The sequence below is a fragment of the Pochonia chlamydosporia genome (assembly GCF_001653235.2).
Source record: "Pochonia chlamydosporia 170 chromosome Unknown PCv3seq00010, whole genome shotgun sequence".
Lineage (NCBI taxonomy): Eukaryota > Fungi > Ascomycota > Sordariomycetes > Hypocreales > Clavicipitaceae > Pochonia > Pochonia chlamydosporia.
The window spans coordinates 211,816-230,122 of NW_019154045.1; the positions used below are offsets into that span (position 1 = coordinate 211,816).

An 18,307-nucleotide genomic window follows, 5' to 3' on the forward strand; every position below is an offset into this window, starting at 1 on the left:
CTGTGTCCTGTGCCTGGTTGACCAGATGTTTCTGTTTCTGTTTTCTGTTTCTGTTCGCGACTCTGCAGAGTGCGCGGGTTGGAGGTATTGGATAGAGTACGGAGCCCCAGACCAAGTGTATGGAGTCTGGTCGAGTCTGGCACGGAGAATGCCCAAGAAGAAAAAAAGTAACAACACAAGCAGCTATCAACAAAGCCGCACCCACTCACGACCACTCAGCTATCCTGAATGTCAGATCCCTAGCGAGAAGCAAAAAAGCCTGCGGATGCCACCAGACTTCGAAACGACGGCCATGGGTGCAAAAGAAACCATGGATGCATCAATGGATTAGCGACAATAGTCCACGCCCTGCAGGATCACCAGACAGATTACTCCGTACCAGACAGACCACACCAGACATGATTCTTCCAAATGCACAGAACAAACTTGACTTGACTGGGGTGCACATCGATTCAATCTCGCGTCAACTGGTGAATTTGGTGCCTGAATGAGCGCAGGGGTGGTGGCGTAGAGAGAGTACCGGCGACTTCGCTGTACTTCCCCGCAAAGTTCCAGTATCCTCTACAGCTCAAGCCCTGTCGCGCTAGAGCCGCGGCCGTAGCCCGATCGCGCCGCGTGCAGAACCAAAGAAGCAGGCACGGCCCAGAATTTTTGTTTGTCTCGTGGTTCCGTCGCCGCGGTTGAGCCAGGGCCGATGTCGAAGTGGGCGACGACGAATTATTGCGAGGCAGGAGCCCCCCCGGACGGAACAGGGCAGCCCACGCAGACTGGCAGGGCCAGTGGAAGTGGCAGGGACGGAACCAAGTTGAGACTCTGGACCATCAAATTCAATGTTCATGTTGACCATTGCCCTGAGCCTCTCACCTGAGCAGGCCGAGTGCCTGGCCCCAGTCCCCATCAACCCGGGAAGCTGGTCAACTGGAACCAGGGTGAGTTAGCCTGGCGCGTCACTTGCAATATCCCATCCCTGGCCCAAACTGGACCGACAGCTGACAAAATCTGACCAGCAACTGGCAGACACCTGGTGGGCAAAAGGCAGGAGCAAGCATCAAAATGCATGGGGACATGGAGGAAAATGAGCTGTGGAGAGCTCCGAAGCCACAGAAATCAACTTCATGTTGCCTTCGTCCGCAATTGGAATGCTTCTTCTTCTCCTTCTTCCCCGTACTCCACACAATATACGCTCGCCGGTCAAACCGGACGCTCATATGCGCCGCAACGTCAACGGAAGACCGCTCATGCACGCATCGGTGTTATTTCGACGGCTGGTCTTGTGGGAGCCGTTCTTCTGTTTTGGCACCAGAGGCCCTCGATCTTGTCCACCACCAGTAGCCCACACTCCAGACTTAATACACGGTTGATCGATTACCTTGACTGTCTTTTTGATGGTGTTTTGACTTTTACACCCCACTGCAGGCGAGCATCTGCTCCCCACTCGTCTATCAAAGATTCGGTCATGTACACACTTGCAACAGTTTCAACACGCGTATCTGGTGCTTGGCATGCGGCTCCTGGAAAAGATCGACAGCAAAGTCTGCCGAGTGCCATGCACTCCGTCGCCCTGCATTCAACATCGCAGGAAGAACTTCTGTCCTTAGATCCACCATCACAATAACGCTTGGAGCATCTGACAGATCAATTCTTGTTCCTAATGCGTCAATCAGATAACGCGTTTCGCCATAAAATCGACTCAACTAGGCAAGGACACCCCGCCATCAGAAACATTGTGACTACATAACTCAGTGCGCCCTGTTCAGCAGAACCAGATTCTTTGCTCTTCCAAGCTAACGAATGGCTGCTCTGCCTCTGTTGATCCCTGCAATCCTCCAACGAAATTAACGTCTGTGAGTGCGGCACCCACCGAGTGGGCCGCTTGGGAAAGTACGCGTTTCTCCTTGATAAGTGTTTGTTTTCTTTGTTCGTTTTCGAGGAACCATGAAAGTTTGCTTGTGCAGGCATTCGTTTATCAAAGGTTCGTGGTGGGCTGTCACAGCATCGAAAATGTGGTGTGCGTCAAGACTTACAACCGCTTAAGGAGAAATGATATCATGCTCCTCCTCCACCAAGCGCCAGGGGCTGCACTTTTGCTCTATACGCAATGTGAGTGTCCCTGGTGCACAATCGTGTGACATCCAAAAAGAAATTATTTCGGTTTAGGGCCAAAAAGAAATGACTTCACAGCAGTATACGTTGCCTAACTAGCAGCTTCGGCAATAAGCTTTAACTCTGCTAAAGGGCCTTTTCTTTTACTAGTGGCTTATCTACCTCATATACGGGGTACAAACGCTTCGGAACACATCCCCGACAGTTGAGACTTTGCACTACTGGCAGCCTCATGGCTCTCTCATTTGGTGAAACGTTTTGTTTGTTACTACTAGGTATTTCACTAAGCAAACTACAGGAACAGAGGAGTACTATCATCAAGTACCCGTTCCAGTAGCCCACATCAAATTTGATATCCTGCGACAACAACAACAACAACAATAATAATCGCGTCAGATCTACAGCCCCGTATGGCCTTTGTCTGGTCTGGGCCTGTCGAAAGTCGGGTTGTTTCGACGCCACGATAGGAATTATGCCCTGTGCGTTCCAATCCTCTCGAGCAAGCGGCATCGTTATTATCGTTTCCTTCAGTCTTGCCCAATAGATGCAAGTCGTGCCATTCGCCGCATTGTCTTGCGATCTTTACAATGCCTTCGCCACAATGATCTCCAAATAAGACTTCACTGTGGGCATCATCGTAAACCCAACAAAACATATGCAAGGCACGGACAACGTTGGCGCCACCAAGACGGACTGTAGTGGTGAGCCAAATGATAGCATGCGTCAAAATATGCACGACAAAGCTCAGGCGTCCCCATATCTTGTCACAATAACAAAAAGGGGACAATGGAAGATGTCACGGGGCAGATTTTATTCGGAAAAGAGTATCACTACGCTTCTCGACATTTCGAGGTTAGTCAAGAGCTGATGCGCTGCCTGGAGAGCGGACGATACCAACCTGGAGTCATATCGGAGTCGCCCGCATTTGCCTGGTCCATTTCCGTCCCCATTCTCCACCACTGGCTGAATCTCTCCCTAGTTCCAGATCGACGTCGGACTCGTTTCTTTTGTCTGGCTTCTCAGCTCATCAAGGAGTGAAATCGTATTTTTTTTTTGTGCCAACTCAGCAATTGTCCAGGTGTTGCATACTTTGCTCCACGAGTCTCGGTGTATCCCACGTATCACATCAATCCCGAATGTATCCGTCACTACACGTCGTGACGAGTTACAACACCACCATAACAGGACAATCTTCTCAGGCAATATTAGGTTACAAGTTCAAAATTGGAATTTCCGGTGCATTGACAGATACCATTTCTCAACTCCTCTACGCTTGGAGCGGTCCTGCCCCAAGGACGAAGCACCCTTGTTGCAAATGACCAAGTTGGTTAGCTACTACGAGAACCCCATGTCCGTGACCTCAATGCAAGGCATAGCTTGTCGTGCCACGATGGACTCGGGTGTATGCAAGGTGAAGGAGAAACAAGAGTACATGTGCATGAACCGTTCTTTATCGTGCCTCAAGCGTAGATGATGCAGCTGAATGTTGACCGAAGCTCCTTGCATCGAGGGGCAGAACGTGCAAGCATGCATTTGGCTCAGGATGTTTTGCAGTCAATGAGAGACAGTAAGTTCTAGCTCTTGCTATGTTCTGGACTTGATTGATCTGAAATTGCTTCTAAAAGCTAGCACTTTCTCCTATGACTTTGTGGAAGCGCGGCTAGTGTTTTCCAAATGGGGGGCATATATGCTCAAAGACGCTTACCACCCTCATGGCGCGAAAACGATGATGTAGCTCCGATCGTTATCATTGTCTGCCCTGTCACACCTGTTCTTGCACTTTTACCCTGCATGTTTTTCTCTAGCACAGCTTTTTGGTCGGCATAACGCCATTCATCATACAGTATGCATGCACTCGACGTATGACTAATGGTTTGTTACAGGTTAGCTAGACCCTTCAGCATCAATATGGTTATGCAACTTAGAATGTCGACCGAGACATCTTGAGTGCCGTTGTGCCGCCCTTCCGCTATCTGAATATCCGAGCTTGAATCAACATAGACCATGGAGGCAACAATTGGCAATGTTGCCGTGATCCGGGATCGTGAATTGCTGAAGCTCGAGGTCGATGCAATTTTTGGGCTATCATCTCACCAGGCAGAGAACCCACAAACACCTCCAAATCTAAACTGTGACGACCTGCACGCAGTAGTTATTTGGTCTGAGCATGCGCATTTTGTGGCAGGCAGCCCGGCACTTTCCTCTGACCACAGACATATCCTGAATGGCGAAGTTTCAACAGAGCCATTTGCCCCGGGTATACCACCGAAAGCTATGAGGCATCTAGGTGACATGCTTGGATTGTCACCACCGACGATAAGTGGTGGACCTACATATGTTGTGCCGAGCAACTTACATCACCCGACATCACCAGCCATTGACGGCTCATTCCTGTTTGTTATCTCATCTGGTTCAGACGATGGTTCCCTTGTCGCCCAGAAGAAGTTACAGCGACCTCCCGTTTGGGAGCTGGATGAGTGGAAAGCCCTCACAGAGGGTCGCCTCGGTCCCTGGGCAATGGCTATTCATCGCCCAAGCCAGGCCGTTGAGGAAGATGGTATTGCCAGCCTTGAACCAGTTTGCATTTGCTTCTCGGCAAGGCGTACTACTAAAGCAGCCGAAGCTGGGGTTTGGACCCGAGAAGACCACCGAGGCAGAAGACTAGCCCCGACTGTTGTGGCAACATGGGCCTCTGAAGAGCGGTTGCAGAAGGAGATCCTGTTCTACAGCACGAGTAAGGATAACATAGCCTCTCAATCTGTGGCACGACAACTAGGGTTGCGACCGTTGGGGTGGCTATGGAAACTTCATGTGTAGAAGCCACGAGTTGCTTCGGTGCCTGTCCAATTGACAAACACATCTTCGCTTTGCCCTCTGCAAATGTGCTGTTCCCGGACATCGGAGATGACAAGTCGGGTTCCATTTAGCAGCCCTAGCTCGGCAGGTATTGATCAATTGGTCCTCGAAGTTGGTCGTTACGCGATCTGGAGGGAGTTCGACAGGGTTTGTTGCTGGGCTGATTGCGTCGTTTCATTTTCCGGGACGGCCCGATGTGACAGTGAGGGGAGGATAGCAGAGCCGGTTTCGTGGTCCGGCTCTGGCTGTGCCCTGATGATGGTGATGGACTGGTCGTGGCACATGGCTAAATGGCTTCGAATTGCGGTTGCAAAGCGTCTGGTTTGTGAGGAACAGCCCTTGCGCGTGGTGCCGCACGTACGCACCATGCACGACATTATGCGACATGCAACGTACTGGATACGGGTTCGCAGTGATACTGCACGAATTCTCCGATTCGTCATACACATGGTTCAACACCAGACAAAATCATACATAGCCAGGGGACATGTGGTTGCCTGTGTGGCCGTTGACCCAAGGGACTCTTTTACAATAGCCAGTCTACAAATACATCAAACATCCCTCTTCTGAAGATGCTTCCATCTCGCAAACAAGGTAGGTTCCGCGACTTCATGTCTTTGCAGATTACCGCGTCCCAGGTCCCGTTGTCGCATAGCACGGTGAAATGCTATTTGTAATTCATCACCGCCAGGATGACGAAGTATCGCGTAGGATGGAATCATCCGGCGACTACGGACAAGCAACTGAATGAATACCTGACACCAAAGAATGCAGCTATTCATCGCCTCCGGCCGCAACAGCCTCGGGTTCTGCCTCTACAGCGGTGGAGGGTGGCTCTGTTGCCTTGACAGGTTCTTTGGTGGGCGCATCGTCCTTGGCTTCTGGAGCTTCAGCTTCAGCCTCAGCATTCTTCTTTTCCGAGTCATCACCGTTGGCAGTCTCGCCATTGGTGACTTCCTCGCCAGATGCTTCTGCTGTCTTGCGCTTCTTCACCGGTGGTTGTTCGTCTTTATCGTGCAGAAAATGTATTGTTAGAGTGGGTGCGCCGTTATTGCGATGAACGTGCTGGATGCACTTGATGATGTGGTACTTACCATTAGCGCCATTCTCTTTGGCGTGTGCAGCCTCATCGCCTTCGGCGGCATCGTTGGCATCAGCTTCAGCTTCTGCGTCTTCTTCTTCATCACCTTCTACTTCTTCATCGTCATCTTCCTCTTCTTCCTCTTCAGCATCGTCGTCCTCTTCCTCGTCTCCAGTGGAGACATACCTAGCACCAGACTGGTTAGCATGTGCGGTCCGATCTGGGTGTAAGTGGCAGATGCACCCATACGAGCGCGCAAAACAATAATGTCATGCTCTGCAAGAGGAAATGAGAGCAAGGCAGCGGTTCATCCCAATTGATCCCAATTGAGCCTGCGTACGGATTTGGGAGAGATTCAATGACGAAAACAAGGGGGATAGGTCAGGGCTGCGCCGAGGGAACTGGGAGCCCAGCCATGGGTTTGGAAAGCAGCACTTACTCCTCTTCCTCCTCGCCATCATCTTCCTCGGGGAGAGAGACAAGCTCCTCCTCCTCCTCGTCCTGCTTTCTCTTTCGGGAAGACATTGTGGTTTGGGAATAGGACAAGAAAACGACTACTTGGAAGACGCTCTTGAGGGTGTAAGTGGCTGCGTGTCGAGCAAATACAGGATGCCAATGGTAGAATTGGCAACCAAAAGGGCTAGGTGAACACGGTCCCTAGGCAAGACAGAGGTGAATAGAAGAGATGGAAAGGATGGAAAAGTTGGGAGGAGGGAGAAGCTACTTGTAGGTTTGGCTGCCACTGGTACACAGTACCTTGGCTACAACACCAAGAGCGAGGACCTGGCTTGAGGACTGGAGGGAGGAGGGAGGGGAGCAGGATGGGCGACTGGCTGGAGCAGCATGGCAAGCAATGGAGCAATCAAGTCAGCGAGTGAGCAGCACGCAAGGCGAAGAGGTAGGGGGGTGTGATCAGGAGCTCCGCGTGTTGCTGTGGTCAAATGCTGCCGTTTCATTAACGCCACGCCCATGCCTTGTGTTGGAGTTGGAGCAAAGCAGTGCAGAGGCCCCAGAAACTCCGGGTCCCCAAGTCGCCAGACAGGCTAGGAAGCACAAACTGGACTTGGCTGGAGACTGGGAGCAGTACCACCAGGTGCAGCACCTGAAGTAGGGCAACGCAAGTACCTTGACGAGCGAGCTGCTGGTCCCGTACCTACACGGCTTTTCACATCGTTCCGAACTGCACATACATACTGTTTCTGGTGCTAGACCGAAACCAGCTCAGGTTCTTTGCGTCAGCCTCTGAGGGGTATGAGCTGTTGGTAGTCAGTGAGGGAAGGGGCGACGGTTGCCGACTGTGTCTGTGTCTGTGTCTGTGTCTGTGTCTGACATATTGGTCAGGATCGAGCACCAGCCTGGTGTTCATGTCCCTCCCGAGTCTTGAGTCTTGAGACTTGAGTCTTGACTAACTGTGGAAGCGACAACCAAACTTGGAGGTTGTAAGCTAGCTTCGAGAAGGCCAGGAAACTGCTGAGCCTTTAAGGCTTGGTTGGAGAACTGCTCCGTAACATTGCGTGCTGGCCGAACATGGGACACTACAGACGAAGCCAGAGAGAAGCAGAAGGTGAGCGGCAAGGCTAGCTGGCGCATTGGCAGCATTACGTTTCTCAACGCGCACACAATTGCACAGGGGATGGGATGGGAACAAGTCCCTCCTTGTCGGCCACGGAGGAGGCATGGAAGAAAGAGACGAGAGCTGGGTTGGGGAACTGGGCTGAGGGCCTCGCACCTTGACAAGAGGAACCGGCTTTGTTGGAGAAGTCGAGAAACTGGATGGCTGGTTGGCGGGTGGAGGACTGCAGCGCCTCTGTACTGTCAAGTACGTACTTTGTCACATCAAGCGTCATGTCATCGCCAATTGCGGAGCCCTGGGGCGTTCTCTGGGGCAAACGGAGAACAGTACTGGGACGTAAGCTTGAGCGTGGAAATCTGGAGAAATGCGATAGCCATGGGCGGACGGACTTGAGCTGGGGCAGGCTCTTCGACACTGCCTTCGAACCATTTCGCAATGTTTCCTTCCTCTCATGGCATGGCAGGCCAGGCGACCCACGCAACATTGAGGCTTTTGCGAGCCATCACTGTGTCTGATGGCACCTGGTGCCCTCCTCTTCCTCTCGCTCTCCGTCATGCCATCTCTGGTTTCCTCCACCTGGGCACCAGACCTCTTCCCTTGGAACTATCTGGTCTGGTCTGGTTACTGTTTGCCTGCTGCAGCCGACAGGGCGTGGGATCGGGGGAGCACAGCGGAAACTAGCTTCTGGAGGGTCTGTGCAAAAGGGGGTGTGTCCGCAACAACACAACAGACTGAACCAGACTCAATTGCTAGCTGGACCAGAAAGAAACACTGGCCGGCAAGGGGAGCAGAACAGAGCAATGCTGCTGACCCTGCCGTCCGCCCCAAGCTCCCATGAGTCTTGTCGACTTGAGCCGCGAAATCTGAAATCCAGGAGCCGTGCTGGACGACTGAGCTTTGACAATGGGCTGTGCGCCTCATGGGAGAAAGCTCGAGTGCCTCTCTTCCTGTCAGCCAGCATTCAAACCAGCTGCTTTCAAGTGGTGGCCGGCGTGTTGCAAGGGGTTAGAAAGAACGACGAAACTATTGTTCTGACCTGTTGCCCCGGGACCATGATACCTGTTTTCTGTCATGTCTTACAAGATTTGGGGACATGATGAACAACCGAGTTGTCCTTTCGTTCCCTTTGATCAGGATGTATAATACACAGCCTCACGAGATGAGTTCTCATTTGTCCAATGGAAACCCAAGGCGACATAGATGGTCTTATCAACCAGCCTGGCCGTGTCCAATACCCACGACATGTCCACATCATAGCATCCTTCAAAATCGCGTTGGAGAGCAAAAACATGCTCTTGGGATCAACTCCGCCTTAGTCTCATCAGCTGCAGCAACATGTGCGCTTTGGGCGGGGATGAGTGCAAACCTATCGACATGGCTTACAAGAACAAGTCGGAGTCCAGCCAGCCACTCAAGCGGAAGCGATCAACGAAGCCCCATTTCATTTTCATTCTCAGCCAACGCCACCTTGTCTCGAGATGTCATACAGCTGGCCATCTGTGCTTTGTACTAACTAACATGGTCATACTCAAAACTGAAGCTGGCCAGATAAGCTGCAGGTACGCGTGCAAATTGGCCCGTGATGGCTTAAGAGTCCAGACAACAGCGGCGCATCACGTGATGCAATAAGAATATGATCGCAGGGAATGGAAATCACCGCTGTGAATTGAAGTCATTTTGCAAGATCCATGGCAATTTCATAAAGGAAACTTGACGTCGCAATGGGTAACTTTCAAATAGTTCTACGCACAGGCAATCCAGGCACTAGGCACGTCGCCATGTTGCCATGCACAAGTTGGCATCATGACGGCTACTCGTAGATCGGCTACCAATCGTCAATTACGCCTTATAACCTCAAGCCTCTAGTTCCTTTTTCGCCTTAGACACCCCAAGTCGATTCAACTGTCGTTCATCTCGTCCCATTGTCTATCGCCCGACCATCAAGATGAGCAAACCACTCGCCCCCGTCAGAGACTTGGACCACCTGGTGCTTACCTGTGCTGACGTCCAAGCAACAATCGTCTTCTACACCAAATATCTCGGCATGACCCTCGAGACATTCACGTCTGAAGCGACGCCCTCTGTTCAGCGGAATGCGCTGAAGTTTGGCACGCACAAGATCAATCTGCATCAGCGGGGGAGGGAATTCGAACCCAAGGCGCTGACCGCACTGCCCGGGACGGCTGACTTGTGTTTCCTGGTGGATGATGGGGTTGATTTGGAGGATGTGCTGAGGGGGTTTGAGGGTGATGGCGTAGAGGTACTTGAGGGGGGAAAGGTGGTGGGCAGGACGGGAGCAATGGGCAAGATGAAAAGTTTGTATGTCAGGGATCCGGATGGGAATCTGATTGAGTGAGTATTGTTGCTGCTTTGAGATTGATTGTCGCTACCTACGGTTGTTAACATGTGTAGGTTATCTAAATATGCTTGAGGCCTGCGACTTGGCAGAATGCGATGTGTGTGATTGAGGATACGTGCTCTGGATTGAACTTGGTACGGGGGAGTGCAACTGTCACGGCAGAGTTTACTGAAGCATTTATTAGGAACCTGAAGAAGGTAGCATGCGCATCATCCCGCGAGAACCTTGTCCCGTTATCACTTGCTGTTCCATCTCACTCATACCCATTGCGCCCTTCTTCCAATCACCCTCAAAAGCCATTCTTCAATCCCGCACCTTTCTGGCCGCTGTGCCATCACAAGTCAGTCATCGTGACATGTCTATTCCATCACTTTAATCACCACACTACGAAAAGACGGCGATGGCCGTTGCAAATGCAGCGGACAACTCAAGCTTGACAGTAATCAGGCCAACCTGCGAAACCAACGGCGTCGCTGCTATAGCCGCATCGGCATAGACATCAAAAGCACCACCTAAATCCTGGAGCTCAACTCGAAGCTGCGCAGTCCCGCCGGGCATACCCTCCCAGGAGATCTTTTGAGATGCAAACGCAACCAGCGTGGCTACCACCCCGGACACCTGGCCCTGAATCAAGTTTGCGATGTGGACGGCGTATACTGCGCCAAAGGAGCCGGTCTTCTCGACAGTGGTTGTCGCCTTGTTCAGGGTGGTTGTGAGAGTCTGGATGTCGGTGTGGATGGTGGCGGCTCCGTTCACGCCGCTGGCCGGGAAGGCGACGACGTCTGCGTTGAGGGTTATGATCTGGGGGGTGATTTTTGTTTGGAGATCTGAGATGACGTCTTGGACGCTGCGGATGAGGGGGGTGGCTGTGGCGGGGAGGGCGAGGAGGAGGAATTTGGCGATGGCTACCATTTTGGTTGGTGTTTGTTGCTGAAGATGGGTGAGGTGTGTATTGGAAGGTTTGGCTGTGCTGAGTTTGGAGAGTACTGCCTTACAGACTGAATGGAAAATGCAGACTTTATATTGCTGGCGAGGGCGAGATGTACTGGGAGGACGGGTTCCGTGCTTTATCGGCCAATGCATGTTTATTGACGTGTGACGAGTTGCACAACTACGAAGTACACAGCGAGTTATTGGAGAGCTGCATCTTTGGCTTGAACTATGGACAGGATAGACATCTGGTTGGTTGTTTTGTGTGTTGCTGGCTGTAATTGCCTCACTTGGACCTTACAAGGCACTGAATTGTAATATTCCGCAAGTAGTGCTACGTTCAGATGTCGTGATTGCCGGTATATCGAATACTTGACGATTTTGGACCAAGTTGTGTTACGATTTATGAGTCAGCCTGCATTCGCATTTGTTCCACTCGAGCTGTGAGTTGACGTTGGCGGTGTGATATGTGAGCAGGATGTCTATAGACTGCTTGTCTTGCGAGAGAAGAGTCAAATATTTGTTCGTTGCATCTTGCAGAGATCCACTATTGCTGGTGGTAATGAAGAGTCTGGTACATGAAGCATGGATAACGAGCCTGTACCCATCCTGAATGGGCGAAGGTTTCTGTGATGAGACATCGGTGAAGCTGTGTGTTACGAGTCGTTCCTGATACGGCATCTTGCTTCTGGCTCCATGTTGCTGGAAAGTGCAGAGTTGGAGCTGCGTTACTACCAGGCCCGTCCGTGGCTGAGTGGTTCTACTTGGTCTGCCGTAGACTCTTGGATAGCTATGTCTTATGCTTTAAATGGAGTTTTCTTGCCTTGGGATTTAAACTTGGACTCTTTTAAATGCTACTAATTATGGTAGCTGTCAATAGTGCGAAAATGTGACTACTCATTGGATGAACCGACTCAGTGCCATCATGTAGAGGTATCTTGTAAGACAGAAGAGGCAACTATTCCAGACATGCCACTGAGAGGAATGTCTGTTGAATATTATTAGTAATAGCTAACTACATAAATACTGACGCCTTCTATTATACGTAGATTCAGAAGTGTTACCCACCCATCCTTACAGTTCTTTCTTAAAAAATCTCGTGACAGAATTATACCCTATGCAGACCGTGGTTAAGATGAAAATTACGGTTGTGATGGCAATCCTTGCTGGGATGCTGTTATAGTTCTAACTCTGGAGTCTGCAGTGGACGTTGCCTTTATGCGATCAAATCAGGATTTGCTGCTTCTGAAGATGTCATTTTGACTACCGAGGCCAGGCATGTGTGGTGACTCTCCTCAATCCATCCATATTGCTCCTTGGTGTAAAATGCAGTTTGGCAGGCCAGACAGCATCGGATTGACAGACATAAATTTGATGACGCCTGAAGTCTGGTATAATTCCTGCTCTTTGGGCTGCACAGTTGAAGCTGAGCACGAAGACCAGCGGAACATTGACATTTGACCGGAGCCGGCGTCATTGCTTGGCCCAAAAGCCCACCCATAAACACACCGTTGAGCGAATCAACATGAACCTCGGCTCGGCTCAACTTTCCATGTCCATGTCATCTTCAACCTTCATCACCTTTCTTCAACCACACATCTGGGTTGCACAATTGCATCACCACTTTTTCACTGCGCCAGCGCATATACTGCAACACAGATCCTCGAATCAACCACAAATCACAATCCCATCGCCGTCCATCAATTGCAGACGCACCACACGGAGCTCCGAGCTCCATCACATCACCATTCTCCTCTACTCCGTACTCAATGGTCATATTCGAGCATCACGCAACACTAACAACAACCATGTTCGACCCATCACCACCCCCAACCGAAGGCTGCCCCTTCTGCGCCATCGCAACAACTCACAAACCCTACGACCCAATCCACCCGCCCACCTCAATAGACCCCGACCTCACCTCGCCATCGTCCTTCATCGTGCTCTCGACGCCCCTCCTCATCGCTTTCCTCGACATCATGCCCCTTTCAAAGGGCCATCTGCTGCTCTGTCCGCGCGCCCACCGACCCAAACTCACCGACGCATCGCGCCAAGAATCCCTCGAGCTCGGAAACCACGTGCGCATTCTCTCTGCTGCGCTGGCCCGCGCCACAGGCGTAGACGACTGGAACGTCGTGCAGAACAATGGCGCTGCGGCGGCCCAGGTCGTTCCCCATATGCACTACCATGTTATTCCGCGGCCGGAGATTCGCGCGAGCGGCAAGCTGAGCGAGAGTTTTACCATGTTTGGCAGGGGCCAGAGGGCTGAGCTGGATGACGATGAGGCGGCGGCTTTGGCGGGCGATATACGGAGGGAGGTTGCGAATGTGTTGAGGGAGGAGCGTGGGAGGGAGACGACGAAAGCCAAGTTATAGATTTTGCTTTTATCTCCTGTTTTTTTTACTACATAGTGTTTGGAGTTGAGATACCCTGGGGGATAGACGGTTGCATTTGTTTGGCAAGAGTGGCAAGAGAGCATAGATGTATGTGTAATGTATGATAGTTGTGGCATAAATATCATTATAGATGGCGTCTGTGAAACTTAGAAGTTTCTCTGGATATTTACCCAATTTTACGTCACGTATAGAAAGTAGTCATGGCACATGGTATCCGCTCGCATCAGTCGATATACTTGGATGCTAAGTGCAACGCATTCGTTTATATTTTCAAGCCACTACTCGTCATCTCCGAAAAACACCTTGACAGGCAGCCAGTCATCCCCGCACACCTTGAACCGGTCCTTAATGCCGTCCAGGCTCTTGACCTCTTCGTCGGTCAAACTCCACCCGTCCAGCGCATAGTTGGCCTCGATTCGCGACGCCGTCACGCTCTTGGGGATGACGCTCCAGCCCTTTTGCAGCCCCCACATGAGAAGAACCTGCTGCGGCGTCTTGCCCTTGGCCTTGGCGAGCTCGAGGAGCGGTGTTGGTGTAGAGAGGGGAGTTGGTTGATCCGAGGCATGAGTAGCCGGTGCTGTGGATGCCTTTGGAGGTGTTGTAGGCGACGAGCTTGGGCGATGGGTTGCAGGGGTGAAGTTCGACTTGGTTGACGGCAGGGACAATCTATTGTAATGTTAGCATTTGAACCTGGTGTAGGTGTTCTGGTGTTGACCCGTGAATCAAGACGAGACGCTTGACATGGAGAAGTGTAAACTGGTCAACGTAATCAACTGTCACTCACCTTGCAGCTCTCATCGCTCAACAACTTCTCCAAATTCTTAATGGCAAAGTTTGAAACACCAATGTTTCGAACCTTGCCCGTCCCAACCAACTTTTGCATATCCCTCCACGTATCAATGAAGCTCCAGTCCGGCACCAGCTTCATCCCGTCGTTGGGGTCCGTCGCAGCCGGCCAATGCATCAGATACAAGTCGACGTAGTCGGTGCCCAGATTCTTCAAGCTCTGGTCAAGCGCCTCGGCTGCGCGCGTCTGATCAGGATTGTCCAGCTTAGTGGTGAGCCAGATATCCGATCGAGGCACGCCAGAGGCCTTGATGCCGGCCCCGACCTCCTTCTCGTTCTTGTAGGCTGCCGCCGTGTCAATGTGACGATATCCATGGCGGAGGGCGGCTTCCACGGCCGACTGGACCTCGTTGGGTTTGGATTGCCATGTTCCGAGGCCGACGGCGGGGATCTTGGCTCCCGTGTTGAGGGTAAAGGTGCGGCTGTTGCTTGTCAATGGACTTGATTTCGACGAAGTGGTGATAAGCAAACTTACGAAGTTTGGTTAGCCATGGTGGTGGTATCTTGCAATTGGTGAAGAGGAGGGTAGACGGGAGGGGGAAGAGAAACAAAAAAGTTGACTTATATTAATACCGGCCCCCTCTTATGAAGGAAAAATTCAACAAAGACAACTCCCCTTTCCAATCCTGTTGACCTCACAAGCAGTCTCAATTCATGGTTGCCCCTCAGTTCCGCTCCTTCGTACACCGTAATACACATACACACCCAAAAAGATACACCTCATTGGAAGAATGACGTACGTTTTACCCGCCAAATTGCAGCCCTCTCGAAGCTACTGATCATTGACTCCCCACATTCTTCCACTTCAAGGACAAGTGCATCTTTGCTGGGGTCTGGCCGAAATTTTGGGACCCCGCAAAGGGCTGGAAGGTGGAAGAAACAAGCTCGCATGTTGGGCCGAGTGCAATTGGCGCGGGTATAAGAGTGGCGTTTGGACGGACTTGAGGGCCGCACAGGCGGCACAGGCACAGGGTGCAGCAGTCGCGTTAGTTTGTTCGCTTTGCTGGTTTGGGAAAGATGATGTGTTTGGGATGCGTTTTTGTTGGCTGGTTGGCGTGCGTGGGAATGTTACATGGTGGTGTCTTGGATGATAGGAGCGCTTGTAAGTGCCGGGCAACTGGGTGGCGAATGTCTGCGTTTCTGAAATAGATAGATGGTGGCGAGATTGATAAGTGATGTGTTGGAGGTATTTTTGTTCATGGGTTCTTGCTCTAATACGTCGGAATTGAATGTAAAGGGAGCAGTGGACTTGTGCTTGGAGTATGACGAAGAACGAAAAAGTGTACTTCTGGTTGCAGGATAATTTGGAGGATAAGAATTCTAGAGAGTAAGTACTATTTTGGGTTGGAGATGACTCTGACTCGGCCTGTGTTCGAGCCTCGTATGTGGTATAGCAGTCATGGTATCTACTAAACATATCGCTGTCACTCCCAATATTTGTGTCTAGCAAGAATAGGAACTTCGGAATATCACTAGATTTTCTGCTTAATGTAAATCTGCCAGAACCTAATCCCTTTATCCTCACATTTTCAGCGTACTATAGTACCTTTCTAGTTTGACTGAAGTTTAGAACCTGACTGATCGTAGACAGGAAGAAAAATAGCCCACTCACAGATCAATAACCTCTTCCTTGAATAGAAGAATGTACTCTACGCGAAATTGTGCTTTCCGGCGCCCATTTTTGAGTCGTAGTAAAGACAAACTCTGACAGCGGGCATAAATCCAGGGGAATACTTGTAAATTTTCCCAAGTAGCTGTTGATCATCAAGTTCGTCATTCTCAACGAAGAAGACTGACTTACCCGAACGGAGAGTAACTTCAATTGTTTTCTTGAGGGCTAGTTTCGCAAGTGATAGCCCCAATGAAAGCGCCTTATGGCCCTCTAGGCCGCATCTGTGGCAGAAAGTGACCTGGTTTGCATTGTCCTTTTCAGGCGTTAGTATAGGAGTAGCTGCCCGCATTCCTCCCGCCATCATAATGTCCGCAAAGCGAATACGGCAGGTACAAATACGAGCAGTCCACGGAGTTTGCCAGAGTAGCAACGTCCAGTTAACAAGGCCTAGCGCTGTCTCTGTCATCAAACTCTTCGTCTTATGTATTTCACGGCTAGTTAGTACAATTTGCAAGAATCCCGACCTCCAGCTTAGAATTACAATGTCTGGAGCGGTCTCCATACGTGCGATATAATCGTCAAGTGCGAGGTCTCTGCCTTGGGACGATCGAAATGGTGCAATACCTATATCCTGGTTGTTAGGGTGGGCTCGGCGTACGTCAAATTCAATGAGCACCTCCCGGCCATCATCCAAGGATGACGGGCCACCCTCTTCATCGGGGGGCCTAAGCACCAAAGACCATGTGCCCAACTTGATGTTTTGTTGGTAGAGGTTATGGAGTACACAGCTCATATCTTCAAGTCGTGCCTTGCGATCGACAGAGGATTTGATCGTCCATCAACCTCGTGCGTACCATACCCTGGAAGGCCTGACTCAACTCTAGATGTTTGCGTTGAGCCCTCGTGTAAGCCTCGCTCTGTAGCATGAGCTGACTACAAGTTATATACGCGTAGGAAACTGCAATAGATCTGACCATTTGACTATTCGAAACAAACTATGGTTGCGTTTTGTGTGTCAGGATTTCAATGCAGCTGCGGCTGTCATGTACATCGATGTATATTCTTTTGGTGGATGTGTGACACTGTTGCATTGGAGTTTTATGGCCTCTTTGGTTGGTTGCTGCGCTCTTTCTCTCCCGGCTCGTGTCTCCCCGTAGATTGTCCTTGTATTTCGTTCCTTGGTGTCCTGGAAGTTACTGCTTCCTTCTACGTCCTTGACATTCCTTCTTTGGTCCTTTGGTCCAGTTTCGAAGATACCCCCCGTTGTATCTCTGTCCTCGTAGGTCGATATCTCTCTTTTGCAAACCGTTCTTCTACCTCCCAAACCATCTGTTGTTGTCTTTCCCGCCTCATTTGTACTTCCTTTTCTTTCCTTGCCAATCCTATAATCTCATTCTGCAACATTTCCTCTCTCTGCCTCCTTAATTTCTGTTCTGCATGTTGTCGTTTTCGTGCTTGTTCTTTGTTTTGCTCTTCCATTTTGGCCCTTACTGCCGCCTGTGCTCTACTTTGAGCTTCTACGAGTTCTCTCTTTCTAAGAAGGACCTGAAAAATCTCAACATTTAACGACGATATCTTCCCCGAAAGGTGGTCTCGCCCGGTTTCAAGATCACAGAGAATATCTTCCAGATCTCTGCGATTGGTTTTTCGCAGCGTGGCAGCCCGGTTTCGCTGCTCGATCTCGGAGCGGGTATACCGATTAAGAGTGAGAAAGCTAATCCAAGTGCTTCTCTTAGAGTCCTCCATCGCAGCTTCTTCATCTTGTTCCTGAAGTCTTTTTATTGCTGCTGCATGTTTGTAAATTTCTTGGAGTTTGGCGCAGCGATCTCTTCCGAGCTTCGCCCTTTCATTCTCCAAGTCATTTAGCTTTTGCTCCTGCACGTAGATAGCTTTCTCATAAAATTCGGGAGATTGGCTTTTGACATCGCCACTTGAATCCCGATTTGAGGCAAAACAGTTTCGGACAGCGGCCTCGCGTCGGATGCAGGACAATTGGGCATCGAAACGTTTTCGTCTGTCTGGATTTTTGAGGACCTCGTAAGCCTCCTGCACCTTTAAAGCGCTCGTTAGTATTCTTGCAGCTAGTCACTACGTTTGGAAAGCAATCCATCCGGTGTCTAAAATAGGAACAAAATTCAGTACTCTCTGAAACTCCGTCGTGGCGTTTGGAGACTTGTTTCTATCGGGGTGCTTGATCAAGGCAAGGCGTTTATAGGAAGCTCTAATAGTGCTTTCATCCGCATTTTCAGATATTTGAAGAACGGCGTAGTAATCAATAGTGAGCCCAAGTAGCTCCATGTTCGGAGTGAAGGCGGAGGCGAGGGGAGGGTTGGGCGGCTATTGGGCCTAAACAGAGACCCAATCAACTAAATCAACTACACGGCATCTGTCAATTTAGAGTAAGTGTAGATTAGTAATGAAACTTTGAATGTAGTGTATCAACGGACACCTCAAATGTAGTTGATTTAAGTGTAGTTGACTTCAGTGGATGGAGGTTTGTGGCGGCATCATCCAGAGTCGCGGCGTAGTGGGGCAGCGCATGATGGCACTA

At 50.6% G+C, this 18,307-nt stretch overlaps 8 protein-coding genes across 8 annotated transcripts; 4 read left to right on the forward strand and 4 right to left on the reverse strand.

Moving 5' to 3' along the window:
* Window positions 1–1,057: 1,057 nt before the first annotated feature.
* VFPPC_10303 (hypothetical protein) lies at window positions 1,058–1,615 on the forward strand (the record flags this gene model as incomplete). Its single annotated transcript, XM_018288696.1, has 1 exon — window positions 1,058–1,615. The coding sequence occupies one exon, from the start codon at window positions 1,058–1,060 to the stop codon at window positions 1,613–1,615; it is 558 nt and encodes a 185-aa protein (XP_018136709.1).
* A 2,492-nt stretch (window positions 1,616–4,107) lies between these two features.
* On the forward strand, window positions 4,108–4,920 carry VFPPC_14752 (acetyltransferase (GNAT) domain-containing protein; the record flags this gene model as incomplete). Its single annotated transcript, XM_018292520.1, has 1 exon — window positions 4,108–4,920. The coding sequence occupies one exon, from the start codon at window positions 4,108–4,110 to the stop codon at window positions 4,918–4,920; it is 813 nt and encodes a 270-aa protein (XP_018136708.1).
* Window positions 4,921–5,733: 813 nt separating this feature from the next.
* On the reverse strand, window positions 5,734–6,565 carry VFPPC_14751 (hypothetical protein; the record flags this gene model as incomplete). Its single annotated transcript, XM_018292519.1, has 3 exons — window positions 5,734–5,966; window positions 6,054–6,226; window positions 6,480–6,565. The coding sequence occupies 3 exons, from the start codon at window positions 6,563–6,565 to the stop codon at window positions 5,734–5,736; spliced, it is 492 nt and encodes a 163-aa protein (XP_018136707.1).
* Window positions 6,566–9,558: 2,993 nt separating this feature from the next.
* On the forward strand, window positions 9,559–9,969 carry VFPPC_14750 (glyoxalase domain-containing protein 5; the record flags this gene model as incomplete). The annotated part of the gene is made up of 1 exon (XM_018292518.1): window positions 9,559–9,969. The coding sequence occupies one exon, from the start codon at window positions 9,559–9,561 to the stop codon at window positions 9,967–9,969; it is 411 nt and encodes a 136-aa protein (XP_018136706.1).
* Window positions 9,970–10,261: 292 nt separating this feature from the next.
* Window positions 10,262–10,884, reverse strand: VFPPC_14749 (hydrophobic surface binding protein A domain-containing protein; the record flags this gene model as incomplete). The annotated part of the gene is made up of 2 exons (XM_022428928.1): window positions 10,262–10,298; window positions 10,361–10,884. The coding sequence occupies 2 exons, from the start codon at window positions 10,882–10,884 to the stop codon at window positions 10,262–10,264; spliced, it is 561 nt and encodes a 186-aa protein (XP_022283965.1).
* Window positions 10,885–12,710: 1,826 nt separating this feature from the next.
* On the forward strand, window positions 12,711–13,277 carry VFPPC_10302 (histidine triad-like protein; the record flags this gene model as incomplete). Its single annotated transcript, XM_018288695.1, has 1 exon — window positions 12,711–13,277. The coding sequence occupies one exon, from the start codon at window positions 12,711–12,713 to the stop codon at window positions 13,275–13,277; it is 567 nt and encodes a 188-aa protein (XP_018136704.1).
* A 299-nt stretch (window positions 13,278–13,576) lies between these two features.
* VFPPC_10301 (aldo/keto reductase) lies at window positions 13,577–14,636 on the reverse strand (the record flags this gene model as incomplete). The annotated part of the gene is made up of 3 exons (XM_022428704.1): window positions 13,577–13,942; window positions 14,083–14,566; window positions 14,620–14,636. 3 exons carry the CDS (start codon window positions 14,634–14,636, stop codon window positions 13,577–13,579), a joined length of 867 nt encoding a protein of 288 aa, XP_022283964.1.
* A 2,326-nt stretch (window positions 14,637–16,962) lies between these two features.
* Window positions 16,963–18,054, reverse strand: VFPPC_10299 (DnaJ domain-containing protein; the record flags this gene model as incomplete). Its single annotated transcript, XM_018288692.1, has 2 exons — window positions 16,963–17,808; window positions 17,860–18,054. The coding sequence occupies 2 exons, from the start codon at window positions 18,052–18,054 to the stop codon at window positions 16,963–16,965; spliced, it is 1,041 nt and encodes a 346-aa protein (XP_018136701.1).
* Window positions 18,055–18,307: the final 253 nt, after the last annotated feature.